The 27,073-nt window shown below is 50.5% G+C and overlaps 1 protein-coding gene across 9 annotated transcripts in view; it reads left to right on the top strand.

The window, feature by feature from the left end:
• DNMT3B (DNA methyltransferase 3 beta) overlaps positions 1-23,399 on the top strand; it is a 46,983-nt gene extending 23,584 nt beyond the window's left edge. For 5 of the 9 annotated variants that reach the window (XM_037915341.2, XM_043526739.1, XM_043526738.1 and 2 more), the window contains 15 exons: positions 114-221; positions 1,830-1,971; positions 3,028-3,159; positions 3,831-3,875; positions 5,355-5,434; positions 6,096-6,208; positions 7,548-7,731; positions 8,558-8,642; positions 10,269-10,414; positions 10,638-10,728; positions 11,188-11,336; positions 12,387-12,472; positions 15,926-15,995; positions 16,909-17,027; positions 19,220-23,399. In XM_037915341.2, the coding sequence (XP_037771269.2) occupies positions 114-221; positions 1,830-1,971; positions 3,028-3,159; positions 3,831-3,875; positions 5,355-5,434; positions 6,096-6,208; positions 7,548-7,731; positions 8,558-8,642; positions 10,269-10,414; positions 10,638-10,728; positions 11,188-11,336; positions 12,387-12,472; positions 15,926-15,995; positions 16,909-17,027; positions 19,220-19,361 (1,692 nt within the window). In that variant the 3' untranslated portion in view covers positions 19,362-23,399. The remainder of the gene's footprint in view (positions 1-113; positions 222-1,829; positions 1,972-3,027; positions 3,160-3,830; positions 3,876-5,354; positions 5,435-6,095; positions 6,209-7,547; positions 7,732-8,557; positions 8,643-10,268; positions 10,415-10,637; positions 10,729-11,187; positions 11,337-12,386; positions 12,473-15,925; positions 15,996-16,908; positions 17,028-19,219) is intronic. The other 4 variants (XM_043526741.1, XR_006285335.1, XM_043526744.1 and 1 more) reach the window with 4 other exon arrangements.
• The last annotated feature ends 3,674 nt before the right edge of the window (positions 23,400-27,073 follow it).

The raw sequence follows: 27,073 nt of genomic DNA, 5'->3' as shown, positions 1-27,073 counted from the left end.
TCTTTGAGGTCCTTACATGGAAGGAGCTAGATAAGTGCCTGGTACTTATTATTATTTGTATTTTATTAATAATAATCATATTTGTTATTAAGTATTGATCACTCTCTTACTAGGTTTCAGCAGACAAGCTGGTGGGTCTGGTGGCTTTTAGGCAGCATTTCAACCACTCCACATTTAATAAGCTGGTCTCCTATCGACGAGCCGTACACCATGCCCTGGAGGTAACTGGAGAGCAGCGCTGGGTTTTGTTGCAAGATTGCTCACTCAGCGGGAATCTCTTGGCAACGCAGGGCGGCATAGCATTTCTCAGGGCTCCGGCCTGCATGGGGAGCACTGGGGACATAGGAAGGGAAGTCAGAACCTGCCATATCCCACCCATGCTGAGGCTGTAATTAGTGATCTGCTGCGTGAGGCGCACACTTTGTGTTGCCCAGAGTGACTGAGGCAGCTGGCGCAGGGGCGCAGCTGGTCTGTTCAACATTAATACTGAAGAAACTAAGGAGGGTGAAAGTGCCTGGGCCAGGAAACGAGGCCCCTTCACCCCTAAAAACAGCCCTGCTGCCACCCTCCTCTGGGGAGAGCAGGTGACGGAGTCGGGACTCTTGGCTTCCATTCTCTGATCTGTTACTCTCTCGCTGCATAAGCTTCGTCAAGACCCTTCCTCTCCGTGTACGGGGAGGTGAGGAGAGTTCCTGCTATCAAGGTGTTAGTTAAGATGTGGGGGGCGCGTTGAGATCCGGGGATGCTGCAAAGGGTCAGTGATTCTACCCAGCTGGTTGGGGTGGGCTCAGTGATGCTCACGCCGCTCTCCTGGCACCATGCCGAGGTGCAGACTTGGGGCCGGACTCTGCTCACGTTTATGCTGCGGGGGATCGGAGTAACTGCTGGCTCCACCAGAGTCATGCTGGTCTTGCTGAGTCTGGCTCTGTGTCAGGATCTTTGCTTCTCCTGCAGCAGCTCCCCAGTTGCTCAGGGGTGTTATCCAGGGAGCAGTTGCTCCGTGCTGATGATTGATGAGCAGCAGGTCTTGTTGTTGGCACTGGGGCTAAATGCCTCGTGACGCTAATATCTCGTACATACAGTGGGACCCATTCCACTCCTGGTTACTCACTGCAAACCTGCAGGGACTCCACTGCCTTTGGAATTTGGGCCAGTGGCTCTGGGCTCATTCCTCCTGCTCCTGTCTGGGTTGGGGCTCGCAGACGTGGCTGGTTGCAGGCATGCTCTTCCCAGCTGACTGGGAGGGAAAGCCCCGGAGGAAGCAAGAGAGCCCTCCGGAGCTGGCACACCCACTGCTGGAATGTGTGGCAGCGTTGCCCTCAAGGAAAGGCCTGTTCGTCCCCCACCCCTGGGAGCAGCTGTTGCTGCAGGTGCTGGTATGAATGAGCCCAGTGTGCACATATGTTTGGGGGGAGGGCTGGCACAGGAGGCTGCATCCAAGCAAGAAAAGTCAGGCCAGCCATGTCGCCTGGGTTCAGCATTTCAGCCAGAGGCTAGAAGACAGAGAGCCTCCATGATTCTCGCCCTGTCTCCTTGAGTGGTTTCAGAGTAGCAGCCGTGTTAGTCTGTATTCGCAAAAAGAAAAGGAGTACTTGTGGCACCTTAGAGACTAACCAATTTATTTGAGCATAAGCTCCTAATGATGAAGTGAGCTGTAGCTCACGAAAGCTTATGCTCAAATAAATTGGTTAGTCTCTAAGGTGCCACTAGTACTCCTCTCCTTGAGTGGTTGTTTCCAAGTGAGACTGTCATTGGGATGCCATTGTGAGATGCTTTGACTTGTCATCCGGCTGTGCAGAACGTGGTAACTTCTCCTCTCTCTCCGGCAGGTTGCAAGGAGCCGGGCAGGGAAGACGTTCCCAGGCACCACTGGGGAGTCTCTGGAAGAGCAGCTAAAGCCCATGATTGACTGGGCGTTCAGCGGCTTCAAGCCTATGGGATGCAAGGGACTGAAACCACCGAAAACTCCAGGTTTGCTGCTTTTGTGAGCCAGACAGCAGAGCTGGCGTGGTCGGGACTTGTCAATTAACCTGGCCATTTGAATTTGGTTAGCTGCTGCTGACCCCACAGTGTAACCTGCAGTGGGGAATTCATTTGCCTTGGCCAACCTCTTTCCTCCTGTCTGCATCATCATCGGCTGGTCAGGATCCCCTTGGGCCAGAGCTGTCTCTAGTGTAACTCTAGGGGTTGCAGTGGAGTTGTCCCAGGGGATGCGTTTGGCCCTGGTTGGGCAGTAGCACAGTGGGTGCCAGTAGACAAAGGTGCCCAGCAGCAGCTTAGCAAAAGGCCAGAGGAAGGACATGAAGCACCTTTCCGTTGGCATAAAAATATTGCTCCAGGAACTAAACTGTTATTTGGTTGTGTTCACCCAGCAGGCAGGGCTTGGGCAGGCACGAGGGGCTCGGGGGACACAGCTTCCTCCTCTATGGAAATATTTTGATGCCCAGCAAAGGCAAAAAGTAAGAATGGCCCTTGAGACACCTCTCCAAGAGTCATGGCTGGCTGGGAGGGCTCAGTGTGTGAGAAAGAGAGGGGGGTGAACTGTGCCAGGTGCAAAGAAATTTCCCAGCCCTCTCCCCAATCTCCCAATCATCTCCAGCACATGCAGGTCTGGCATCGGGATTAACTCTCCTGGCACACAGCGGGAATGTTGAGGGTCTCACCAGAAGCTCAGACTAAATCCCTGCATGAAGGACGGGGTGTGGGTGCCGCGTTGCCAGACGCTGTGGGGAACACGGCATCGGGTTGAGCATGTCTTAGCGGAAGAGGCTTCCCACTGAAAGAACATGTAACATGATTCTAGTTCGGGAGCGCTCTGGCCTTTGTTTGTCATGGTCCTTGCCCTAGACCAGGATAAATTTGGCCACGGGAGTAGGGCACTTATCCTTGGAGAGGATGAGGGAGAAAGAAAGGAGAGAGAGAGAAATTCAACACCTTTCTTGGAAATTCTCAAGACTGTAATGAGCCAGGGTAGTGGGTCAGGACCGGACAGAGTCTGGGAAGCCTGAGGCTGCTCTCCTTTCACAGAGAATGGAGTGGCTCCCCACAAGAATGGCATTGAAGAGGTCTGTGCCCCTGAACACTGCCCCCCAGCCAAGCGACTAAAGACTAACTTCTGCAACAACAGCAAGGAGCGGGTGGAGGAGGACCAGAGCAGAGGTAACTCGGGAGATGGGGGGGCGTGGCACCAAGGGTGGGTGTCGCAATTCAGCAAAAACTTAGGCGTAGAAAGCACCAAAGAGAAACCCCTCTGGGCAGGTGATAGGCTGTGACTCCCTCCCAGGCAGCACTGAACGAACGATATTTTTTTTGGTGTAGCACCAGAAATGTGGGAGCTGGAGTATTTGTCTAGCTGTGTCAGTACAATATCCACACCTCTGCACACTGCACACCCACATAACCTGCACACGCCCCCGCTACACACAGCCCTTGCCTGCACATACCCTAATCTGCACATAAACACGTGTAGCATGACAGCCTAATCTAGGCACGGCCATTCACGCACTTCCTCATTCTGCCTGCTAATATACGGATACAGAACGTTTTTTGCCAAAATGTATTTAACTGTATTGTCCCCCACGTTCATTTGGGACTGTCTGGACTGTTTCAGAGCAGTGAACCACTGGAGTAAAGCTCCTAAAAGGACACACAGTCTGTATAAGATAAGTACATAATATGTGAATATATACTCCTTCGTGTGAATATGCAGTATTGCTATAGTAGTTTAAATTAAGGAACTCGAGTGCTGTTAAACAGGCTACATGTAAAGTTTGCTACATAAAATCGTTTAAGGACTGAGCACATTTTCCTTTTGTTTTTTATTTGTAAAGAGCAAATGGTTTCTGAAGTCACAAACAACAACAGGAGCCTTGAAGGTAATTAGTTTCCTTTTTTCTCTCCGTCAAAAGTCAGTGGCTAAGTCAGGTGCTTGGATACGGTCTCAGATGAAAGATAATTTGTCTTCCCTGTTTAATTGCACCGTGTGGAATTATTGGGAAGTTCTCCAGATTGCTGGAGAGGTGACCATCCTTCCCTGAGGCTGAAATGCAGGAGGGCCAGTCACCACGCAAACTTCATTTACAGCCCTGACCCTGCAAACAGTTACCCATGTGTTTAACTTCAGATGCTGGGAGGAGTGCCTTGAGGTTCGCTGAGGCTGCTCTCAATGTACAAAGTGAAGCATGCGTGTATCCTTGCAGGACTGGGTCCTGACTCCTCTCAGGAGAGTCTACGTGGTAGACAGACCTTTCGCTGGCCCTCTGTACGTACAGGGGTAAATTTCAGTCTAAGAGATCAGTCTACTGGTTAAAAGTTAAGGGCCAAACGCAAGTTGGTCAGAAATTGGTTTGTTCTTGGAATTCCACTATACCTAAACATGTTGTCAAAATGAGATGGGGCGAAGGGCCGTATAATGGTCTACGGAAAATGGAGACAATGAGGCGGGGGCTGGAATATAATTAGTCCAGTATTCAGTGGGATGCAGCAAAGGGGAGAAGTAGCCTGTCTTTATGGACCATATCGGGGGGTCGCCGTGTTAGTCTGTATCCTCAAAAACAACAAGGAGTCCGGTGGCAAAGTGGTTTCTTATCCACAAAAGCTTATGCCCAAATAAATCTGTTAGTCTTTAAGGTACCACCGGACTCCTTGTTGTTTTTGTGGACAGTGTTTCCTTACAAACTAGACAAAACTGAAACTCCGGAAGGGACAGGAGTGTAGTGAGACAAGGCCCAGTCGGGAATGGTGGTAGCGATTTAAGGACAGCTGGGTTCTAGTCTGCTCTGCCACTGACTCAGAACTGACTTTCACTCTCTGTGCCTCTTCGCGAAGTACTAATAATGATCATACCTATGTCACAGAGGTGGTGGTTGGCTCTTAAGATGCTTCATTCTGCACACTAGCAGGTAGGGCCCTGTGGACTTCTGGTGGGTGCTGTGGTGAGAGCCACGGAGGGGGCAGTGACAAACAAAGGGCTGTGTGTGGCAAAGAGGCTGCTGCCTGCCACTCGATTCTCAGGGGTCCCTTTTCACTGATTACAGCAACAAAGGCGAAAGCTAACTGGGAGCGGAGCTGCCTGGGACATCTGGCTCCCATTGCGGGTGCTGAGCACCTGAATCGGGGCCCTTTGTCTCTCTTTGCTGCGGCTCTCCGTCGTTAACGCGGGGAATAATCATCCTTCTTTTCTGCCCTCCTGTGTCTCTCGTCTGCCTAGATTGAGCTCTTCGGGGCGAGAGCTGTCTCTCACTGTGCGTCCGTGCAGCGCCTGGCACTGTGGCGTCCCGCTCTCGTTCTGGCCTCTAGGTGCTACTGGGATCAATAACACTATTTTTAAAGGGTGTGTTCATTGTATTAAACAGACAGTTGTTTATCGTGTGGGAGAAAAAACCCAGCCACATTCCACCCGCTGTTTGAGGGGGGCCTTTGCCAGACTTGCAGGGTAAGTCACTAGTGAGGGTGGGTGTGGGGGGCCGGGGGAGAAGGCTGGGTCAGGTCACTGTCAGTGTGTAGTGACTCTGGCTACTGCAGCCTGCGAGGTTTTGAGAGAGGTGTGGGGAGAGAACCAGCTGGTTTGGGAAGCCCCAGGGCCTACGGGAGCTCTGCTGACCTTTCTGTGTCAGGGTTATACTTCGCTCTGCCAGAGGGGCCACGCTGTGACTGTGCGCCAAGGCTGGGGAGGGTGCCGGTCACCCCTCCCGGGATAGGGCAGGGGAAGGTGGAGCCAGGGTGCCACACTCTTGTCCTGCCCATCAGAGGGGAGAGCACGCGGCACCCTTCTAACACCAGATCCAAAGCCCATGGAAGTCAGTGAGACTCATTCCATTGGCTCCCCTGGGAATTGGATCCGGCCCCTACGTGAACGTGCGGATGCAGCGTCTGCTGCCCTGTGCACCCAGGAGCTCTGGGAGGCTCCCATGGGACACCGGAGAGGTGCAGCTCCTTGCTGCCTCTCAGCATGAGCCAGAGCCTTCCTGGAGCCTCAGGGGTTTTGGCGTGCGCCATGTGCCCCCTCCATTCTCTCCATCTTGCCTGGTGCCGTTTGGGGCTGGCTCTGCAGCAGACCCCGGGATTCTGACTCTCTGTTGGGTGCTTCTCGCTAGGATCGGTTCCTGGAGCTCTTCTACATGTACGACGAGGACGGGTACCAGTCATTTTGCACCGTCTGCTGCGAAGGCAAGGAGCTGCTGCTGTGTAGCAATGCCAGCTGCTGCAGGTCGGCACCCCACCCAGGCCACTCGTGGTTCTCCTTCTCCAGCAGATCCTGGGCTAAGTTCCCTCTCAGCTGCGCGGCTGTGCCCCAGCCTGTTAAGCACTGCACAGGCGCTCAGGACTGTGGTGGGGAGAGATGCCTCTCCCCTAGCCCTGGACCTGCCGCGGCCGGGGGAAGAGGCATCTCTCCCACCTCAGCCCAGGCGCTGCTGCAGGGATAGACAGCTGGGGGGAGCTCTCTCTCGCCGCTGAAGCCCTGGGGCAGCCTGCACCCCAAACCCCTCATCCCTGGCCCCACCCCAGAGCCAGCATCCCCAGCCAGAGCCCTCACCCTCCTGCACTAGAGCCCTTTGCCACAGCCCTGAGCCCCCTCCCAGATGCCGAATCTCTTGGCCCCACCCCTGCCACATGAATTTTGTTATGTGCACCGAGGTGGAGGTGACGTGTCACACATCACCTCCATCTTGGTGTGAATAACAAAATTCATTCCGCACGTGTGGGAAAAATTAGAGGGAACACTGAATTCCTGGGGCAGATGCTGTGGGGGGAGGGGGTTCAGCACTGCTAGAAAATCTGGCCAGTTGGGTTTCAGTACCTAGGTTGAGGAGCCATGGGATAAGCAGTCTGATCTGAAAATGTTGGCCTCCAACCTTTATGCATCCCATAGGTGTGGACTAGGACAGGCTGATCAGTGCAGTAATGGGGGCTGAGATTTTCAGAGGAGACTGGAGGGAGTTGAAATTCAATAGGACCTGGCTGGCTGGCTGCTTTGAAAACCCCAGCCAGAGAAAGGGAGAAGCCACTTCAGACATAGTTTAGAAGACACTATTTTAAGTCTCTGTAATACTTTCCCAGTGGCTCCTGACTCGCCTTCCCCAGATTGTACAGCCTTTCTCTTTACGCAGTGTTGTCTCAGTGAGTCCCGCTGATCAGACCTGGCTTGTGGACAGCAATTCCCAGGTGAAAGCACTATTCCCTGGGCCTGATTGTGGTGTGCTGTGCTCAGCAGACCGGCCTGCCTCATACCTGAGCGGGTCTGTGAACGTAGCCCTTAAAGAGAATAGCACGTGCCTTGCCCCGGATGCAGGGGCGTGAATACCCTGGCTGAACACATACCTGGGGTCATCAGCTCTAAACACCTAGAGATACATGCATTCCACAGGGATGCCAGAGAAGTCCTGGGGACCTAGTGTCTCCCTGAAAGGTGGGAGAGACGAGAGAATTGGGCTCCATGATAATGTCCTGTCCTGGGGAGATTTATGAGCATAATCTTGGAGGTGGAAGGTGGCTCAGCGGAGGAGCCTTTGGAACTCGGAGTTACCGTGTTCTCCTGGTTTGCGCAGGTGCTTCTGTGTCGAATGCTTGGAGGTCCTGGTAGGGCAAGGTACCTCAGCAAAGGCAAAAGAGCAAGAGCCCTGGAGCTGTTACATGTGTCAACCACAGAAGTGCTATGGGGTGTTACAGCGCCGGCCGGACTGGAATGTACGGCTGCAAGACTTCTTCACCAGCGACAAAGGACAAGAATATGTAAGGAAATCGACCTGGGGCAGGAGTACAACAGACCTCATGTGGGGATGGGCGAGAGATACTGAAGGACACTAGCGATGGGGAAGGACGTAATGCTGTGGAGGACATGGGAGTGGGGATTTGCACAGAACCCAGAGTCGTCTGGACTGGGGCAGCCTCAGGCCATACAGCAGGAGGGTAAGCAGCAGAGAGGAAATGTTAGCTACGCATATGGACGTGAAGGTGGAGGGCCAAATCCTCAGCTGCTTTTAGTTAGCCAGTGCACTTCAGTGGAGCCATCACAGCTTTCCTGAGCCGAGGATGTGCCCCGGGGAGAGCAGCAGAATGGCTGAAGGACAGCCGAAGAGGGAGGAGGAATTGAGGCAACAGGGAATGTTTGATCTCTCTGGTTCTTGTATGGCATGCGTCACTGTGGTCTCTGAGTGCTTGAATCCTTCGTGCTGCCTATAAAAGGGACATTAGCATCTTCCTGAGGGGTCCTGCTGACTCTTATCTGGGATTATGGGAATCTGCTGGATTCTTAAAACCACTCCTCAAAATCCTCACTTTTCTGTTAGCATTTGACCCAGTCGTGGTGCCCTTTGTGTTCCTGACTTGTGTTTTCCTGCACACACGTCTCCCAAGGGTTCTGGGCTTACAGATCCTTTCATCCCTGGCAGAAGCTCTCCTGAAGAGATGCCAGCTGAGAGCCACGTAATGACAGGGCTTGGGCCTGCCTCGTGGGGCACTGAGATGTTACCCAGAGCAGGGGAGTCCTGCTGCAATAGGAGCATGAGCCCGGGCTGAAGGTGCTGCCTACTTCATTTCTCTCTCTGTTTAATTGCAGGATGCGCCTAAAATCTACCCAGCAGTCCCTGCAACAGAGAGGAGGCCAATTAGAGTGCTGTCCCTTTTTGATGGCATAGCAACGGGTGAGGAGCCAAGAGAGCTTATTTATGAATGACTAACAGTATTAAATCTTGCTGATTATTTATGAATGACTAACAGTATTAAATCTTGCTGATTCACACTGCTCTCGCGCCTGCCATCCGGGGAGCTCCAAGCCCCTCACAAACGTGAATGAACTCAGCCTCATGGCACCCCAGGGTACTAGGTCATTGTCATCATGCCCATTAAGCAGATGGGCAAACTGAGGCACAGAGTGATGAAGTGACTTGGCCAAGTTCACACAGAATGAGCCTGAGGCAGAGCCAGGATTCTGAGTCCAGTGCTTTACCCACAAAACCACCCCTTAAAACTAAATGCGGAGGACGAAGAGTCCAGAATCTGAGTAGCTACTCCTTCTGCTCGACGGAGGGAAGTTGTGGTGGGAGAGGGCAGGCACGTGAGACACAATTGCTGTTGTCCCTTCCATTCACCAGCGGAGCCTGAGCACAGACCCAGCTTGCTTATTAACTGATATGGAGAATGTGAGAGCAAATCAAGCCAGAGGTTGATGCCAACATTGTGTCCCAGGTAGAGCTGGCTGGGAAACGAGAATTCCAGTTTGCAAAAAAAAATCAGAGGTTTTGAAACGTCGTCTTAATTTTGCCTTGGAGTGAGAGAGACTGACCCACCCCCGAACAGCCAAGAGCCTGGCGGGTAAAGCACCCGCCTTGGGCCAGGGAGATGAGGTGCAAATCCCTTCTCTGAATCAGACTGAGCAGGGACTTGAACTTGGTTTCCTGCATCCCAGCTGAGTCCCTAATCACTGGACTGTTTAGGTGGGGGAGGTTGTCCGTCTTTCTTTCTTTCAACACATCTGGGGCAAATTGCGTTCTACTGTATGTAAGACGCAATTCCACTGACGTCAGTCGAGTTCTATTTGTTTTTACACCAGGGCTCGATTTGACCCTATAATTCAGCTTCAAGGTGAAGAACCATCAGCTTGTTGAAATGCACCCAATTTGGCCATAAGACCATGTCATGCTCACTAAGTGCACCCAGGGCAGTGTGTCCTCTCACACATTGTGTCCTCTGCCAAACCTAGGATGCATTCGGCAGTTACACACTATATAGGTTCTACCAAAGTCCTGGACTGGATGTGGGTGGGGAATGGATTCTATATAGCGAGCTTGACAAGAGATAAATGTTGGAAGCTGGAACAGTTGGGCTTTATAAAGCAAGGGCCTGATTCGCTGAGGTGCTGAGCAGCCTCCTTGCCCACTCTGTTCAGGGAGAGGTGAGGGAGCTTTGAGGGCTTCCCTGTAAGATGGAGCCCCCAGTGGGGAAATGTCTCAGGGCAGGTGGCTTGACTACTGAAGATCCAGTTCTGCACACACCTCCCTCACCCTGGAGAGAATGAATGGGTGCTCCTGGGAGAAGTCCAATGTGTTCGTTGAAGGTATCTCTCTATGGAGATGATCTTCAAGGGTGGCGGGGGAGCTCAGAGGACCAGATTCTGCCACCCTTACTGACATAGAGAAGATCCTTCGTTTGCACTTGCTCATGAAGCACCAGGGTGGCACAGAGTGTGTGTTATGGGCCGATGGAGGAGGATGGGGGACTGATGAGAACCACCTGACCAGAACTCAAGCTGGGTGTCTTTTCCCCAACAGGTTACCTGGTTCTGAAGGACCTAGGCATTAAAGTGGAGAAATACATTGCCTCTGAGATTTGTGAAGATTCCATTGCTGTGGGAACTGTCCGGCATGAAGGGAACATCACATACGTGCATGATGTCAGGAACATAACCAAGAGAAACGTGAGCATAACCAAGAGAAATGTGTTCCACGGAAGGGCCGGCAAACACACTTGACACGCCCAGGGGGATTTACTTTGTTTTATTTACTACTGAAAAGGAGAAGTGTGAGCTGAGTGTGCAGACCTGTGATACAATTGTTGTCGTGTCCCCAGTGGCACATACTTTAATGGGAGAGGGCTGTTACCTGGTGTCCACTGACACTGAATCTGATTGTCTGTCCTAGATTGAGGAATGGGGTCCTTTCGACTTGGTGATTGGTGGAAGTCCCTGTAACGATCTCTCTATTGTGAATCCTGCCAGAAAGGGTCTGTATGGTAAGACTGTTTGTTTCTGGAGGGAGGTGGTGGGTAATGGGGAATGGAACATTTCACCTCTAGCCCACTGGTTCATATCCAAACGGGGTTGGTGCTGGCCCCAAGATTCTACCATCTGCTCTGGTGACTGATTGGTGGTTTCTGGGAAATGACTTGGTGTCTCATTCCAGTTCCTGGTGGACAGGAGTCCAAAACTGCCACCATAAATGGCGTTAATATGTTCCCCAGTTGGCACCTGCTGCAGGGAGGTCCAGGACTGAATGGACCCTGGAGACTGAGCTTGTCTTACCTCTGGAAGGGGTCCCACTACTAGTTCAGGGTGGAGGCGCATTTGCGGCGCTGCGTGAGGGGAGCTCTTGTTGTTCCTGCCTGTGCCATCGCTCTTCCGGGAGACGGGAGTGTCTCTCTTCTTTCTGGGCTGGGGTAAGCGCTCACAATCTTATACGTTCCCTATTGCAGAGGGAACTGGGAGGCTGTTCTTCGAGTTCTATCATCTCCTCAATTACGCACGTCCCAAGGCAGGGGAAGAGCGACCTTTCTTCTGGATGTTTGAGAATGTCGTGGCCATGAGAGTCAATGATAAAAGGGACATTTCTCGATTTTTGGAGGTAGGAGTCACTGCAGACCATTCCCTGCATTCCTGCTCTGCAGACAAGGGCCTAGAACGGGCAGGCTCTTGCATCCTGGGATGAAGCTGGGCTGTAAGAATATGTATGGGTGGTGTTTGTATAGGGACCTGAGGTTAAAAAGCTCAAACAAAACAAGTGGGGAGGAAGGATGTTCTAGAGGATGATGCACAGAGCTGGAAATTGGCAGATATAGGTTTTATTTCTGGCTCTGCTTCAGATTTCTTCTCTGACCTTGGGCAAATGGCTTCCCCTCTCTGTGCCTCAGTTTTCTCATCTGTAAAATGGGATTAATAGTTCTTAGCAGCCTGGCATGAGGATTGTGAGCTTCCGTTGATTAGTGTAAAGTGCTTTGATATTTCCAGTTGGAAGGTTTTAGGAAAGTGCAAAGCATTAACTCTCACAACAACAAAGACGGTGCTACAGAGAAGGCTGCAACTTCTGTGGCAACATTTGCAGCCCGTCTATTGCGTCTTGTAAGAGTCTCTGCCTAGGAGGATAATTCTGTCCCTGACCCAAAGTAATGAACAGTGAGACACTGGAATTTGATCAACATGTATCATTGTTATTCATTTGTATTGCATTGGTGCCTAGGATTCCTGGTTCTGGATCAGGACCCCAATGCGCTGGGCCCTGTACGCACGCAGAACAGACACATTTATGCTGGCTCCCTCTGAGAGGATCTACTGAGTCTTTAAAATTGTGTATAGCAGAGAATGCACTTCCCATGCTGGGCACTGGCTTCAGGGAGCTGGAGGATGCCGCTCCAGCCCTGGCCACTGGCACACAGGACTTCAGGGAGCTGGAGGATGCCGCGGCAGCGCTTGGAAATTTAAGGTCCTAGACAGATGGCCTTTTAAGGCCTTGTTCTCTGGTTATCTGAGGAGCAGGGCAGTTTGTCAGCCATCTCCGTGCAGTGAGTTGATTTGGAACGCTGCTGGAGGTGGCTGCAGTTAGTGCTGGGTGGTGCGGTTTATGCTGGTCACAGCTGCTTCTCTTTAATCTTTTCCCTTTTTCTCTCTTGGAATGCAGTGCAACCCTGTTATGATCGATGCCATCAAGGTATCAGCTGCACACAGAGCACGCTATTTCTGGGGCAACCTGCCTGGGATGAACAGGTAACTCTTCTGTTTGTGAAGCTCTCACGGTTCTTTTCTCCTCGGCACCATGTGCAGCTCCTGGGAGCCAAAGAGACTCACTATCCTGCCACCCCACAGCCCTTTGCAGAGCTCTGTTATCTTCGTCGTAACAATGGTTCTGTTTCTGCACTGCACTTACCGTTAGCAATTATGTGAATCTGGAAAAATTGTAGAGTTTGGGCCTGATCCAAAGCCCATTGAAGTCAATGGGACCCTTCCCTGGATAGCAGGGCGCACTGGCTCAAGCCCTTCATGCAGTTTGCTGGAGCTGTAGTAGGAATTTCAAACTCATTATCCTCCATCCTAATGGGTTGCTCCAGCAAACTCTTGTACAGCTGACAGGACAGTGGGTAATCTGAATTCCCCTCTGCCCCCACACAGGGCACTTGGTTTCCCTTGCTTAGTGCTGTGAGATTGGGATACGGTCAGCACTCTGGGTTTGATACGTTTAACAGACATTGTGATAAATGTACCCAGTTCTCTTAAGCAAAACACTCCCCTGTTTCCACCAGGTGGAGAGTCTCTTGCTTCTACAGATACCAGTTCAGTGTTTGTAAACCCACATGCACAATTGCCTTTTTAGAAGGACACTGACAGTCCAGTTCCCTATGGACCAAAACCCACCACTGTGAGTGGCACTGACTGGCCTTCCCCCTGCTGACAGCCTCAGCATAAGGGAACAAGGGTTTGGATGGACCGTAGAGCTCAAACTAAACTCTCCGTCCCAGAGATGGTCCATCCAGGGCCGTAGTAAGGCCCATTTGCAGGGCAACATGGGGAAAGCTGGCATTGTTGCAGTCTGTTCGTCCTCAGAAAGCTACAGGATAGAGGCTCCACCCTCCCTGAGCCTTCTGACCAGCCCCTTTCACCATCACCAAATTCACAGGAAAAAGTTATAATAAAATTACATTGCAATTAAATAAAATGATGCTAATCGTGACCTTGTTAACCAGAGATTCCTAGCAACGGCAGGTGGAATTTTCACACATCAAAATGTTCAGTAAGTAAATACCAACAAAAATAAACCAATGGAATCCCTCATGGATTTCTGAACTTTATATGCTTGATTGCACTTTAATTGCCAATACTTTTAGGAGTTATAAATAGTTAAAGCTGCACCTGATGGAAGTAGGCATTTGGAAAGTGAAAGGGCAGTTGCTTGGCTTCTGTTACATCTGCATTTTGAAAACTGTAGTTGCACTTTAACTTGTTTGTAACTGAGCATAGAAATTAAAGCATGAGGTCTTAGTGGTGTCCCACGGAGGTGGGTTTGAGGTCAAATTTTCAAAAGTGACTAAATCCCATTTTCCAAATCGATGGGCACTTAGGAGTCAAGTCCCATTGACTTTTAATGAGACGTGGGATCCTAAGGGGCTTTTGAAAATGGGACTTAGGCACTCTTGAAAATGTTACCCATGAAAACCTATTGAGAGCATTGCATAAAATGAGTTACCAGCTGCATGTCCCAATTTAGAGCCTGTGCCTATGAACAATAACTGATTAAATGAGGCTGACTGTACTAGCTGTTGTTGCTACTTGACCTGCTTCTATTAATTAAAAATGGTCAGGTATCCACAACAGTCGTAACAGGATAAAACCTACAATCGTTGCAGTGTAGTTGTAGCCGTGTTGGTCGCAGGGTATTAGAAAAACAAGGTGGGTGATGTAATACCTTTCATTGGACGAGCTTGTCTCTCTCCTCAACAGACGTTGGTTCAATAAAAGATAAAGATACTACCTGCCTCACCGTGTCTCTCTCATCGCTTCTGCTATAATTTTAAAAAAATGTTTTCTTCAGGCTGTTGAGAGAGAGAGAGAGACTGTAAATGACTCACCATAATTGTATTATTATGGATCATTCCCTGACCCTTTAATCATTTCTGATCACGTCATGATGTGTCTGATGGATAGGGGCAGCCACTGTAAATTGCATAACTATTGTACATTACCTGAAACAAGGGAACTCTGCAAGGAGACAGCACTAGCAGCCTGTAAAGGGGTGCGGTTGGTTTTGTAATATGGCTGACCCCAGCCAATGAAGTTGAACAAGGGCATGTACGATGTCATTATAATGTGGCTGAAGAGGCAGGTATGGTCTGGAGAGGGAGAGAGGCACCGGTCCTCTCTGGAAAGCTTGGTATGAGAGAGATCCCCAGACGACCTAGGATCTGTGTATTCAGACAGCTGGCAGCACATTGCAGGAAGGGAAGGGGTAACAGCTCCATTCTGTAAGCTGTAGCTCCATTCTGCTTTACAGGTGAGGAAGCCACAGCACTTCGGAAAGGGATAGAGTGGGGGAGTGGGCAACACAAGTGACATCTGTGTCTGGTACATCCCAAGGATTCGCTGTGTGTGGTGGAAGATTCTAAAGTCCCAAAGGACAGGAGCAGTGAAAGCAGCCTTTGGGCTGGGTTCCTGCGTGGTCCTATATTTGAAGGAAACAGCTTATTTGTTCTCTTGGAAGAAGCACTCAGTTGTTACCCTACTTTAAAGAACGCTGCGGTTCAAAGTGAATTGATATCTGAGCCCAGAGCTCCGTACTTTGGGGATGTGATTAGGAGATATTTGTAAATAGATTATATGCTCTTGCATCATCTAAGAAATAGGCATGTTCATTAAAGCCTCTTAAGTAGTCAAGAAACATGAATCAGTGTCTGAGCATCAGTGGGCTTTACCACTGGAACACTCGTTTTTCTGTTTATATTTCTCAAGCTGGCGGAGGTTTGGTTTCCATCCCTCACTGACATTGTAGGAAAAAGGAGTCTCACGACCTCTCTCCTCACCTGTGCCTGTCATTTTAAGGTGGGAAATGAAATGATACAAGAGGCCAGGGGTACAGTTGCTAGGTATGGCACAAAAAGAATGTGCACAAATCCTAGTAATCGGTTGCCAGACTTGTTGTGCAGGTTATCCCCCTTCACAAGTAGATCTCCAACGGTCACACTGTCTTTGAAAGAATCCAAGAAAAACTCCACTGGTCTCTTGGTGTGTGTTTTTTTTTTTTTTTTTTTTTGTAACGTCATAAATATTTCCCACTTCTTACAACTATAATTAAAGAACAAAACCAGAAGCCCCGGCCAGCCATTAATGTCATGCTTCCCCCATGACCTTGCTTGGTTCTTCTCTCTTTTGGGAGGTTTCTGGAGTCTGTTGCCTCTTTTGCGTAAAGCTTGCTTATGCTGAGCAGGGCTGTGTGGGGCTTTCACAAAGGCTGTTCACGTGTATGAAATGATAATGGTGAGGCTTTATTTTCACCCACTTGACTTGCAGTCTGGGATTACATTTGATTTTCACCTTTTCTTTAAATGATGCCGCATTCCCTGCTACAGCAGAGGACGCAATGAATTTTGCACAAAAGAAAAGCTTGATGGAGGACTAGAGAACGGAGTTAATTGTAGAGTTTAGAGTGTAATGAGCTTTGCCTGTTCTCAGGCCTCTGGTAGCTTCCAGGACTGATAGAGTTGAGCTTCAGGACTGCCTGGAGTACAGTAGGATAGCAAAGGTAAGACTCGCTGTTCAACCCTTTCCCTTTCCTTCCTTGGGGCAGTCTGGTATTTCTCAGCTTGCCACGAATAGCACTTACTCGGGATGCAGGAACCTCCTGGGGCTCCGTCGCATAATACTGCATGCTATAATAAGGGATGTCCTTTCTGGTGGATGCTCTAGTTGATTTACTCTCAAGGATTCTCTGCTTTCTCCTGGACTTGTGGATATTCTCTCTCATTTCAACCCTAATGAGGGATTTCTCTGTGGTTCCAACCTCTCTCTCCACACCTCCCTTACCTTCCTCTCTGTTCTGCTCTGTGGATCTGGTGAGACAGATGATGCTGGGCTTCTGTCTTGTTCATAGGGGCTTTCTGTTGAGGTATTGTCCACACAAAAATGAGAATGTACAAATGAGGCCCAAAGCTGAGTGTTTGGCTGTAACTGTGGGGACTTAATGCCATACGGCACAGTCCTGGTTAATGGGCACAAACCCTGGCCTGCTACTTTTCCTTGTTCCCAACATGCCAACGCTATTCCTACAGGAGCCACAAATTGCTGCTCTCCCTCTGGATCTCTCTATAGATATTTTTAATTCTTGGGAGCTATGGATTTCACTGCCCAGGTAAAAGTAGCTCCATCTGTTTCCATATACTTTTTTTTACAAATACCCTCTTCTGCGAGTGCAACCACTTCTCTTCAGAGCTGACGTACCGGTGGTTGCAGAATCCGTTGCTGGCATCTGATGCATATTGGTGCAAATACTAAAAATGCTGGCATGCAAAATCCCTGCTCCTTCCTTTTATCATTCCCTGCGTAGATCAGCCCTGGTCTCAGGACGAGATCTTTGCAGGATAGCCCACAGAACATTCATCTGATCCCTAAGACTAAGCCCAGAAGTTCACGTCAACTCTTGTTGTTTTGTTCTTCAGCTGAGGAAAGTGCAAACCATAACGACTAAATCCAACTCCCTCAGGCAGGGGAGAAGCATGCAGCTCCCAGTGCTCATGAATGGGAAAGAAGACAATTTGTGGTGCACTGAGTTAGAAAGGTGAGCGTCACTACCAAGGGGTGACTCAGAGAGAGGTGGAGGGATGGGAGAGGAAAAAAAAGGTGGGGATTAGGTAGAACCACACGCCTAGGGCATGTCTATAGGGAGAGTCAGTGCACGGCAGGCTGGGGTGTAAATCCACAGCGCTTCAGCCTGCCGTGCACTGACTGGCCATGTGGGTCTTTTTAGTGTGAACAAAAAGTACCGTAGAGCGCACTGACCTACTGCTATTCAGATCAAAGGGGCTATGGAACTTTTAGTGCACAGTAGCAGGGTCCGTCTGGCCAAGCCCTTAAAGATCTGTAGGAGCGCTGCATGCATCTGCCAGGTCTTTCCAAGGGAGTCTGTGATGGAGTTCACTGGCTCTTCAGGGTGAGACTCCAAGAGGGTGAGGCCGTGGTCTAGAAGCCCCCTGCCTTAAACTGGTTCCTGGAAAGGAAATACTTCTACAGCATACACTGGAGAGATGTGTGAAGTAGGCATAGGAGGTGGCCTTTTCTAACCTGGCAGTTCCTCAGCAAGAAGCAGAATCTGTTGACCCTCCTTGGAAGGGGCCTAGGAGTTTACACTGCAGGCTTTCTGGCTTGTCACTAAGGGCGATGGCCCAGGGAGCCAACAAGGGGGACTTCTCAATGGTTTGTGGACTCTATAGGCTTCCCTCTTGCTGTTGCTTGCTGCAGTGTAATGACTGAAAGAGCCCCCAGTCCTGATCCCTGGGCAGAGAGGTCTTGGGTGTGTCATCTGGTTCTTTTATTTCCCCTTCCCTGGTTATGTTTTAAATAAAGCTGGGACCCCAGGAAAGGGGAATTTGTTAATCAGAGCATCCAGGGTCTCTTCAGCCGGAACAGCTGGGCTCTGCTGTGGGGGTGCTCTCAGTGGAATTAGTCCAGGCATGTGATGGTGGAACGCGCTTTGTTCTTTAGTTCAGGGGGATTCCAAAGTTCAGTTCTTGTGGAAACTAGTTTCCACGTTGCGCAGTGATTCTCCAGTGCCCGACACGTCTGTCTGAGCTCTTCAGGCAAGTGACTCGATACATTCACTTGCCTTGTGTTTCAGTGGACAGCAGTAATAATAAATAATAATACTAGAGACCGCCACTCAGATAAATACATTACTGCACTTCAGTCAAGTGCAGCACGGTCACTGCATTTCACCTGACTGTCGGCACATCAGGGCTTTTCCGTATGACAAGAGCCTGTTGCTGGGCTTCAGAGAAGAGAGATTATCTCTGCCTTTCAGTAATACAAGAGAACCAAGATCATAGATGCATGGAAGGAAAAGTACTCCAACAGTAGCGTGGGTCACTAGATTTCAGCACCTGAATGGAAGCTGAAAAAACCCATAAACCTGAGTTAGGTTTGTGAAAACCATGAGTATGGAAGTGTGTGATAGCCATGTGGAAACATAAAAGCCATACCAGAATCATGAGACTAGACAAGCTTTTACAGATGGGGGCAGAAGTGATTTTTCAGGATACAGATCTCTACAGGAAAGAAAAAATATGTAGCATATATGGAACACTGTCCTACATGTGAAGTAAATACCCTAATACTCCCATTGGCGTCAGTGAGAGCAGGGTCAGGGTCTTGGGACCAGATTTGTAAAACGGAGAAGGGGGCTTCTTTAATGTGAGCGTAACATGTACCTAAAATGGAACTGTGGGCACAAATCAGAGAGATGCTTGAGGACTCTCACCTATACTTCCAGTGCAGAGACAGCAGGCAGAGACTGTGCCCACAGAGTGGGGGTCTGGGCCTCATCCCTGTGGAAATGTGCCCCTTAGTGAGACAACATAGTGACCAGCACATGAGACATCCGTGTAGAAATAATGCCGTGATGCTATGCAAGGGCACTCTACACCAACTGTGTGTCATACGGGGTAGGGGGGCGCTGTCTCCATGACAACATAGAAGTGGGCATAGGTGAGAGCATGGACTACGTGCGTGCTACTGCAAAGAGCCACAGGCCAAAACTCCTCCAGTCCAGGAGCTGCACAGTTGCTCACCGTCTGTGGGTGAGGGAATCCCTCCGCTGGAACACCCAGAGAACTCATGCACAAAGCCCAGTGCCTTGGGCGATGCACAGGGTCAGGGTTCTGGCCCTCAGGAATAACCCAGTGACTACAAGGACAAGACGTCATCAAAGTGTAACTGCTGTTCTAAAAGCTCCTCCTCTCTTCCTTCCCCCTGCAGGATTTTTGGCTTCCCCCTTCACTACACGGATGTGTCCAACATGGGGCGTGGAGCACGTCAGAAGCTACTCGGGAGATCGTGGAGCGTCCCGGTCATTCGGCACCTGTTTGCCCCGCTCAAGGATTATTTTGCCTGTGAATAGCAGGGATTCCTTTGTCTCTTCTGGTAAAGATGCACTAGCTCAACTGCTTGTGTGGGAGAGGGAAGGAAGAGAATGGCCCACAAGCTCCATTACTTGGTAGGAAATGGTCCCCCGAGCCACATGCTTTGGGAAGGAAGTGTGGCCCTGCAGGGAGAGCGTAGGAAACTTTCTTTAACCAAAGAACCTGTTAGGGTGACTTTTTCAAAGGGACAGAAGACAACGCTCTTTAGAAAATACCAAACACAGAAGCTAGCTTACCCCAGCCAGGAGAGCGTAGATATGGTGGATGAGACACAGAGCATTAATCATTCCATTTTACTGTACAATTGAAAAGTAGCAATTCAGAGGCTGGGTGGTGAAAGCCGCTGGCTGGCGTGCTGCAACCAAACTTGAAATAGGTAGAAACAAAGCTTTTGTGAAGACAAACCAGCCTCTCAAAACAATTGCTAAGAAATCAGAACGGTAGCCACAGGTATAAAGAACCCTGTCAGGTTACTGAACGAACAAGCGGGATACAAGAACCAAATCGCTTTTTACATTTTTTTTTTATTTGTTAAAGTTTAATTTTGTGTTTAAACTTTTGTTGCTGCTTTAAGGCATTACATGAGAATGTGGAAATTCCTAGACCTGAATGTAGCTGAAACTGAACTGTGAGGTGATAGAATGACTGTTCTAGTTAGAGCTAACGAAATGTTGTTGTTTGTGTTTGGCTGTAGTTTTACCAATATTCACTCCTTCCTTTTTAAAACATTCTTTTAATTTTTACATTAAGAACTGCTGAACAGCTAGAAAGGTAAAACATTTGTCAGTTTCTGGAGGGTTTGGGCTCCAAGTTGAAAAGGAAAATGTTCTCTTAACGTTTTGCAAACGAATGTGCTGAAATGGGCAGGAAGGGGCAGCGCTCGTGTTCAATGCTGTTTTTTTTTAAAAACCGCAAAACTTTATTTTTATTAACCGTTTTATAAACCTGGACAGTGTTGCCAACACAGTGCTGCCCAATCCTGATCCCACTAAGTCACCAGGAGTGAAGTCCTGGGCCTTTGAAGTCCATGGCAAGACTCCCATTGACTTCAGTGCAGCCAAAATTTCACCCTAGGAATTTTGCCCTGGGCTTTGGCCTGATTCTTCTCCCGGGTTAGTCAGTGATGCTTTTCCTGCTGACTACAGTGGGGCTGGAGCAGGCCCGTGTTAACAGAATAGGAAACCCTCCTGCCATGGAGTAAACGCTCAACACCCCTCGCCCTCCCCCGGGAGAGTCAGTTTTTATTATACGGTCTATCAGACAGAGTCTCACTGTTCTTACCTCATCTGCCATCCCTGCACATATAGCTAATGTCTGTTAAGAAGCATAGAGGGACACATTTTTACTCTGAACTTTGCCCGCCCACAGGCACAAAACGGTGTGCACACAGGTGGGACAGGTGGGCCTCCACCTGCACCAGTTGTGTGCATGGCCCCGGCCTTGGCAGTGCAATCAGCTACCCATTGTGAAGTGGATGATGCCCTTTGCTGAGTTGGGTTTGACCAGGGTTGAAAATCTGGCTTCAGGCTGAACAATTAAATATGGATCTAGCACCACGGGAACCTTCCTGTCTAATCCACTGCCATGCTCTGAGAAAGGGACGTCCCAATCGGGTCCAGCCGTCGTGATGGTGGCTATGGCAGACCTGCTGCCCCAGCGCCTTGCTGAGGGTCTCACCTTACTTCCTGCCTTTACTGGAAAAAACAAACATTTGAAACATTGAAAGAAACTCCCAAGACTGACTGGCGTTCGCTGGATCCTGAATTGGATAAAGCCTAGACCCAAAGATTTCACCATCAAATACATTAATCACGGGCCGGGCAAGCCAGTGCGTAGGGCTCGCTTGCATATTGTACATATACCATGATGAACAGTCTCTCTGACAGATCTACTAATGGCGCAGGACCCTTTGATAGGGAAGTCAGACTTTTGTCCCCGCAGAGCTTCCCCTAAACGTGGCACCCTCATGTGCATATTGCCATGCTTTTGAAACAGTCCAGGACTTCAGCTCCTCTGTCCTCTCCTAGCTCTGTTCTTCACTCAAAACAGTGGCCCCAGTGAAGTGAAGCACTTTTTATGCCCATGCTTAATAGTATGCATGTGCTTATAGAAGTGCTTTGCTGAATTGCATTAAGTGTTGCTATATCTGATTTGACTGAAAGGAAATGCCATTGCAGCTAAGAAAAGGATCGAGCACTAGACAGACCAATGGACTCTGGATAGTAGTTGGAAGGGCTTCCATTTCTTCCGCAGCCTTCAAGCATCTCTTGCTTTTCTAAATTAAGAGAAGCCTCTGTCTCCTATGCCAAGTAAACATCTGCCTGCCCCCCCATACAGTCTTGCAGGCTGTGTGAAAAGCTGGGCAAACAGAAGTCTTTCTGCATTGTGCTCAGCAGTGTTCCTAAAGGGCAGCCTCCACTTTAACACGGATCCATGAGAAATGAGAGCATCCCTATCTCTGCTCCTTCTGCCCCGCCTTGATAGCAGGAGACCGCTATGCATTTCCTTCCCAGGTCCTAGAAGAGGGCATCATCTCCAGTGGATGAAAACCCTCATGTTTCCCACTCCTCTTATGGTGTCACTTACCCTGTGTTGAGCTGTTTTTGATCTACGTGCAGATTGTTTCCCACCTCCAGCCACAGCTGCAGCCTGCCTCCTCTTGATGCCCAGAGTCAGCTGGGAACTGACAGCAGGGGGAAGCAGGTCAGAGCCATGGGAGACAGGGGTTTTCCCACAGAGGAGAGACTGAGTAGTGCTCTCCTCTCAGTCCTGCTTGGCACTTCCTCCCCAGTTGCACTTGGAAACCCTGTCAGTTAGCTGTTCCCAGGTGACATCCACTTGAGAATGCACTGAGTTCCAAAACAGCGCTCTCCTATGTGCTACCTCCATTCTTTCTAAGCAACTCAGGGACAAGAAGCAGCCTATTATCTCCCTTCGTCATTGCACGCCCATAAACTACATAGATGTGACTCAGGAGACACATGGGGCCAGATTTTCAAGTGATGCAGGTGTTCAAAATGCTCTTCTCAAGTGAGCATGCAACTGACAAGTCTGCATGCATTCATGCACATGCAGCTGGCTAACTGGGTGCCTCTGTGTGCAAAGTTGGAGTAACTCCACATGCATTTGCATGCCTACCTCGTCTGAAACTCTTGAAACAAAAGCTAAACTCTGAACCCTAAACCTATTCTGGATCTGGATTAGAACACTAATTCCTCATTCCATCCCTAGTTGACTGTAATGTGAAAGCATTTTATAGTCCCTGAGCTCCAAGTGGGTGGACTGCAGAACCCCACAGAGAAGAACAGAGTTTTGCATGTTTGCAGGAGTCTGCCCACATGGAGCTCATGGCAAAATTGAGACTTTAAATTCAAATGAGACAAGAAGATTACAAAATCCTCATGTGAGTCCTCCATTTATTTTAGCCTTTGACCTTTTTTCAGACTGAATTAACACACACAACCTCAACTCAGCTTCATCTTTGAATTCTCTACCCCAGTTTTTATATCCTTCCCTTCCTCATCAAAAGAAAAATTAATAAATACAATGCAGAATATTTGGAAAGCAAACAAAAATAAGGAAAAGAGGAATAAGAGTTGTCTTGGCATTAAATTTACATGAAAAATTGTAATTTTCCGCAAAATATTTTTTCCCTGTGAAATCTGCCTTTTATTACGTGTTTATACAAATGTTTTAAGGAGAGAGCTGCATTTCAGGAATTCTATTTTAATGATTCTTAAAGGCCTTTTACTCTCATTGGTGCTATTTTTTTAGACTAAGGATTTTAATGTCAAAACTTTTGTGGGTGATCTTTTAAAATCACGACAAGCTTGTATTTTTGTTGTGTTGCAATAATTCATGTTTTCTGTAAAATGGGCCCAGTACCAAAGTGTGAAAAATCAAAACTCTGCCTTGTCTAAACAGTTTACTGCTTTTCTTATGGAAAAGAAAAAAGATCAATGCCCTGAGTTTACGTTAACATTTATCACAGTTTAATTAAAATCAGTATTTCTATACGACTGGACAATGTTTTTTTAACAGAAACAAGAGAAAGTAAAAAAACGCAGTACTGTGCTGGGAAATGGTGGTGATAAGAAATGTGCTTAAAATTCGTTAGCTGTCCACTTAGTATTCTTGTCATGTGAGTAGAAGCGTTATTACCACACCCACACGGTTATCCACCAAGCATCTTAAACACCTAGCTGAGGTGATCATATCCACATTGTTCCTCACTCTGAAGTGGATAAGAAGCCAGGGGTAAATTTATCAGTTACAGCCTGACTTCTCTTCATACGGATGTTTGTGGTCATCTAGAAGCCTTTGCTCCTAGCTGTGAATTCTCTGCCAGAGAATTTGGTCTGGCCTGACTGAAGACTTTTCCCTTATTTTTCTTAAAGCCCGTGATACTAATTAGAAGTTTTAACTGTTTTTCTGAACTGTTTTTTAGAGAGCGAAGCCCCTAGAGAAGGCTATTGCAAAAAGAACTATATATAAATTATAATTGGTGAACCTTCTGCTCTCTAAAGCATTAGAAACTCACATGACTGGACAGGAATTTCTAAATAGTTATTGCTAAAGAAACACTCCTCTTGTTTGTGTTCATCATGCTCCTTACATTACAGTGCTACATATCACATGAGCAAAGACACATCTTCAAGATAAACAAAAAAGGGAACTAACTGCAAGATATGTTAAAAATATACATGCATCAAGGAGCAGCATAAACTTGGTATTTTTGTTGTTTGCTTTTGCACATTGTAGTCATAAAGATGAGGTATTTTCTATTTTATGTCTCCAGCTATGTGCAATGGAGACATACAACAAGGAGACATAATTCTCCACTGCCTGGCATCTTGTGTCTCCATCTACATCTATACAAAGTGAGTGCAGAGCACTGGTGAAAAGTACAACACAGGCTGCAGAACAAAGAAGATTCAGGTCCTTAGCTATTAACACCTACCCAGGGTAACATGGTGTTCTAGGGAGCTATGAGAAGTTTGAGTATGTGAATGCAGGGAAGACAGAGTCATTGACTGATAGTACTGAGGTAGATTCCATGCAGATTTAAAGAACGATTTACACTTGTCTTTCATCTTGTGAGGATTTCTTTTAGCCCTGGATTGAGGATGAGCAATGGCTACTCATTTGTTGTACCCAGTGATGAGGACTGGTGATGCCGTATTTTCCTGTTGGCAAATGTTTTTATACCCTGGGAGGTTGAACTGGCAGATGATGTATTCCTAGAGCAGAGGTGGGCAAGCTACAGCGGCCTGCGGGACCGTCCTGCCTGGCCCCTGAGCTCCCAGTCGGGGAGGCTAGCCCACGGCTCCTCCCCCGCTGTCCTCCCTCCCCTGCAGCCACGCCGCCACACGGGCAGGGCTTTGGCCCGCTGCTCCTGTTGGGCAGCGTCAGGGGTCAAGGAGCGGGGGGGGGGGGGGGGGTTGGATGGGGTGGAGGTTCTGGGGGGAGGCAATCAGGGGCCAGGGAGCAGGGGGAGTTGAATAGGGGCAGGGGGTCCTGGGAGGGGGCAGTCAGGGGTAAAGGAGCGGGGGGGTTGGATGGGTCAGGGGTTCTGAGGGCAGGTGGATAGCGGTGGGAGCCAGGCTGTTTGGGGAGGCACAGCCTTCCCTACCCGGCCCTCCATACAGTTATGCAACCCCGATGTGGCTCTGGGGCCAAAAAGTTTGCCCACCCCAGTCCTAGAGAGTGGGGTAAGCCATGCCAGTTCTCTTTTGGCCAAGCGGGAAAGGGCTTATCTCCCTGAATTGGGGATGGGTGGCTGGGTGGGGATGAACATGGTCCTACTTGGTGGTTGGGGGCTGCCAAGGTCTGGCTTGGGCAGTAAGGGAGACATGGCCACTATGCAAAAGACAAACCTGAGTAAACGCCTCAGCCGTTGCTGATTCTCTTACCTAAAGTGTGCATGTGTCTTTAGAGCCCCCTGGCCCCCCCTGCGAGGAGAGGAGCTCGGTTCCCACCAGGGTCCCTATGCAGCCCCAGAGACAACAGGCCAAACACATGGGGAAACTGGAGGCTGCTGGGACCTAGAGGGGTCTCTGTGCAGGATGGTCGGGGTTTGCTGGGGGGGGGGCAGTTTGCCTGGGACAGAGGGGGGGCTGGGGGAGGAGAGGCTGGAGGGAGGGGCTGTGAGTCGGGGAGGAAGCGATGAGGTAAGGGTGGGGGAGACTGGAGGGCAGAGGAGGGGCGGGGGGGGGCTGTGAGGCGGGGCGGGGGGGGAGGTGGGAAGTGATGAGCTGTGGACTGGAGGGCAGAGGAGGGGCGGGGGGGCAGTAAGCTGGGGGGAGGGGCTGTGAGCCTTTGGGGGAAGCGATGAGCTAAGGGCGGGGAGGGGCTGTGAGCTGGGGGGGGGAAGCGATGAGCTAAGGGTGGGGAGGGGCTGTGAGCTGTGTGGGGGAAGCGAAAGGCGGGGAGAGGCTGGGGGAGAGGGGGAGTGAGCTGGGGGGGGGAAGCGATGAGCTAAGGGTGGGGAGGGGCTGTGAGCTGTGTGGGGGAAGCGAAAGGCGGGGAGAGGCTGGGGGGGAGGGGGAGTGAGCCGGGGGGGGAAGCGATGAGCTAAGGGCTGGGGGGGGGCAGTGAGCCGGGGGGAGGGGCTGTGAGCCGTGTGGGGGAAACGAGCTAAGGGCGGGGAGGGGCTGTGAGCTGGGGGGGGAAGCGATGAGCTAAGGGCTGGGGGAGGGGCAGTGAGCCGGGGGGGAGGGGCTGTGGGCTGTGTGGGGGAAGCGAAGGGCGGGGAGGGGCTGGGGGGACGGGCTGTGAGCTGTGTGGGGGAAGCGATGAGCGAAGGGCGGGGAGGGGCTGTGAGCTGGGGGGGGAAGCGATGAGCTAAGGGCTGGGGGAGGGGCCGTGAGCCGTGGGGGAGGGGCTGTGAGCTGTGTGGGGGAAGCGAAGGGCGGGGAGGGGCTGGGGGGAGGGGCTGTGAGCCGTGTGGGGGAAGCGATGAGCGAAGGGAGGGGAGGGGCTGGGGGGGAGGGGCAGTGAGCCGCGGGGGAGGGGCAGTGAGCTGTGTGGGGGAAGCGAAGGGCGGGGAGGGGCTGGGGGGAGGGGCAGTGAGCCGGGGGGGAGGGGCTGTGAGCCGTGTCGGGGAAGCGATGAGCGAAGGGCGGGGAGGGGCTGGGGGGGAGGGGCTGTGAGCCGTGTGGGGGAAGCGATGAGCGAAGGGCGGGGAGGGGCTGGGGGGCGGGGCAGTGAGCGGGGGGGGAGGGGCTGTGAGCCGTGTGGGGGAAGCGATGAGCGAAGGGCGGGGCAGTGAGCGGGGGGGAGGGGCTGTGAGCCGTGTGGGGGAAGCGATGAGCGAAGGGCGGGGCAGTGAGCGGGGGGGGAGGGGCTGTGAGCCGTGTGGGGGAAGCGATGAGCGAAGGGCGGGGAGGGGCAGTGAGCCGGGGGGGAGGGGCTGTGAGCTGTGTGGGGGAAGCGAAGGGCGGGGAGGGGCTGGGGGGCGGGGCAGTGAGCCGGGGGGGAGGGGCTGTGAGCCGTGTGGGGGAAGCGATGAGCGAAGGGCGGGGCAGTGAGCGGGGGGGAGGGGCTGTGAGCCGTGTGAGGGAAGCGATGAGCGAAGGGCGGGGAGGGGGAGGGGGTGGGGGCGGATGACCCAGAAGGGGGCGGAGTCTGGCAAGGTAGCCCAATGACCGACCCCACCAATCCTCTGCCATCAACGGGGAAGGGGCTAAAT

The sequence above is a fragment of the Chelonia mydas genome, chromosome 13, assembly GCF_015237465.2.
Source record: "Chelonia mydas isolate rCheMyd1 chromosome 13, rCheMyd1.pri.v2, whole genome shotgun sequence".
Lineage (NCBI taxonomy): Eukaryota > Metazoa > Chordata > Testudines > Cheloniidae > Chelonia > Chelonia mydas.
This window is presented reverse-complemented; position numbering and strand designations above follow the sequence as displayed.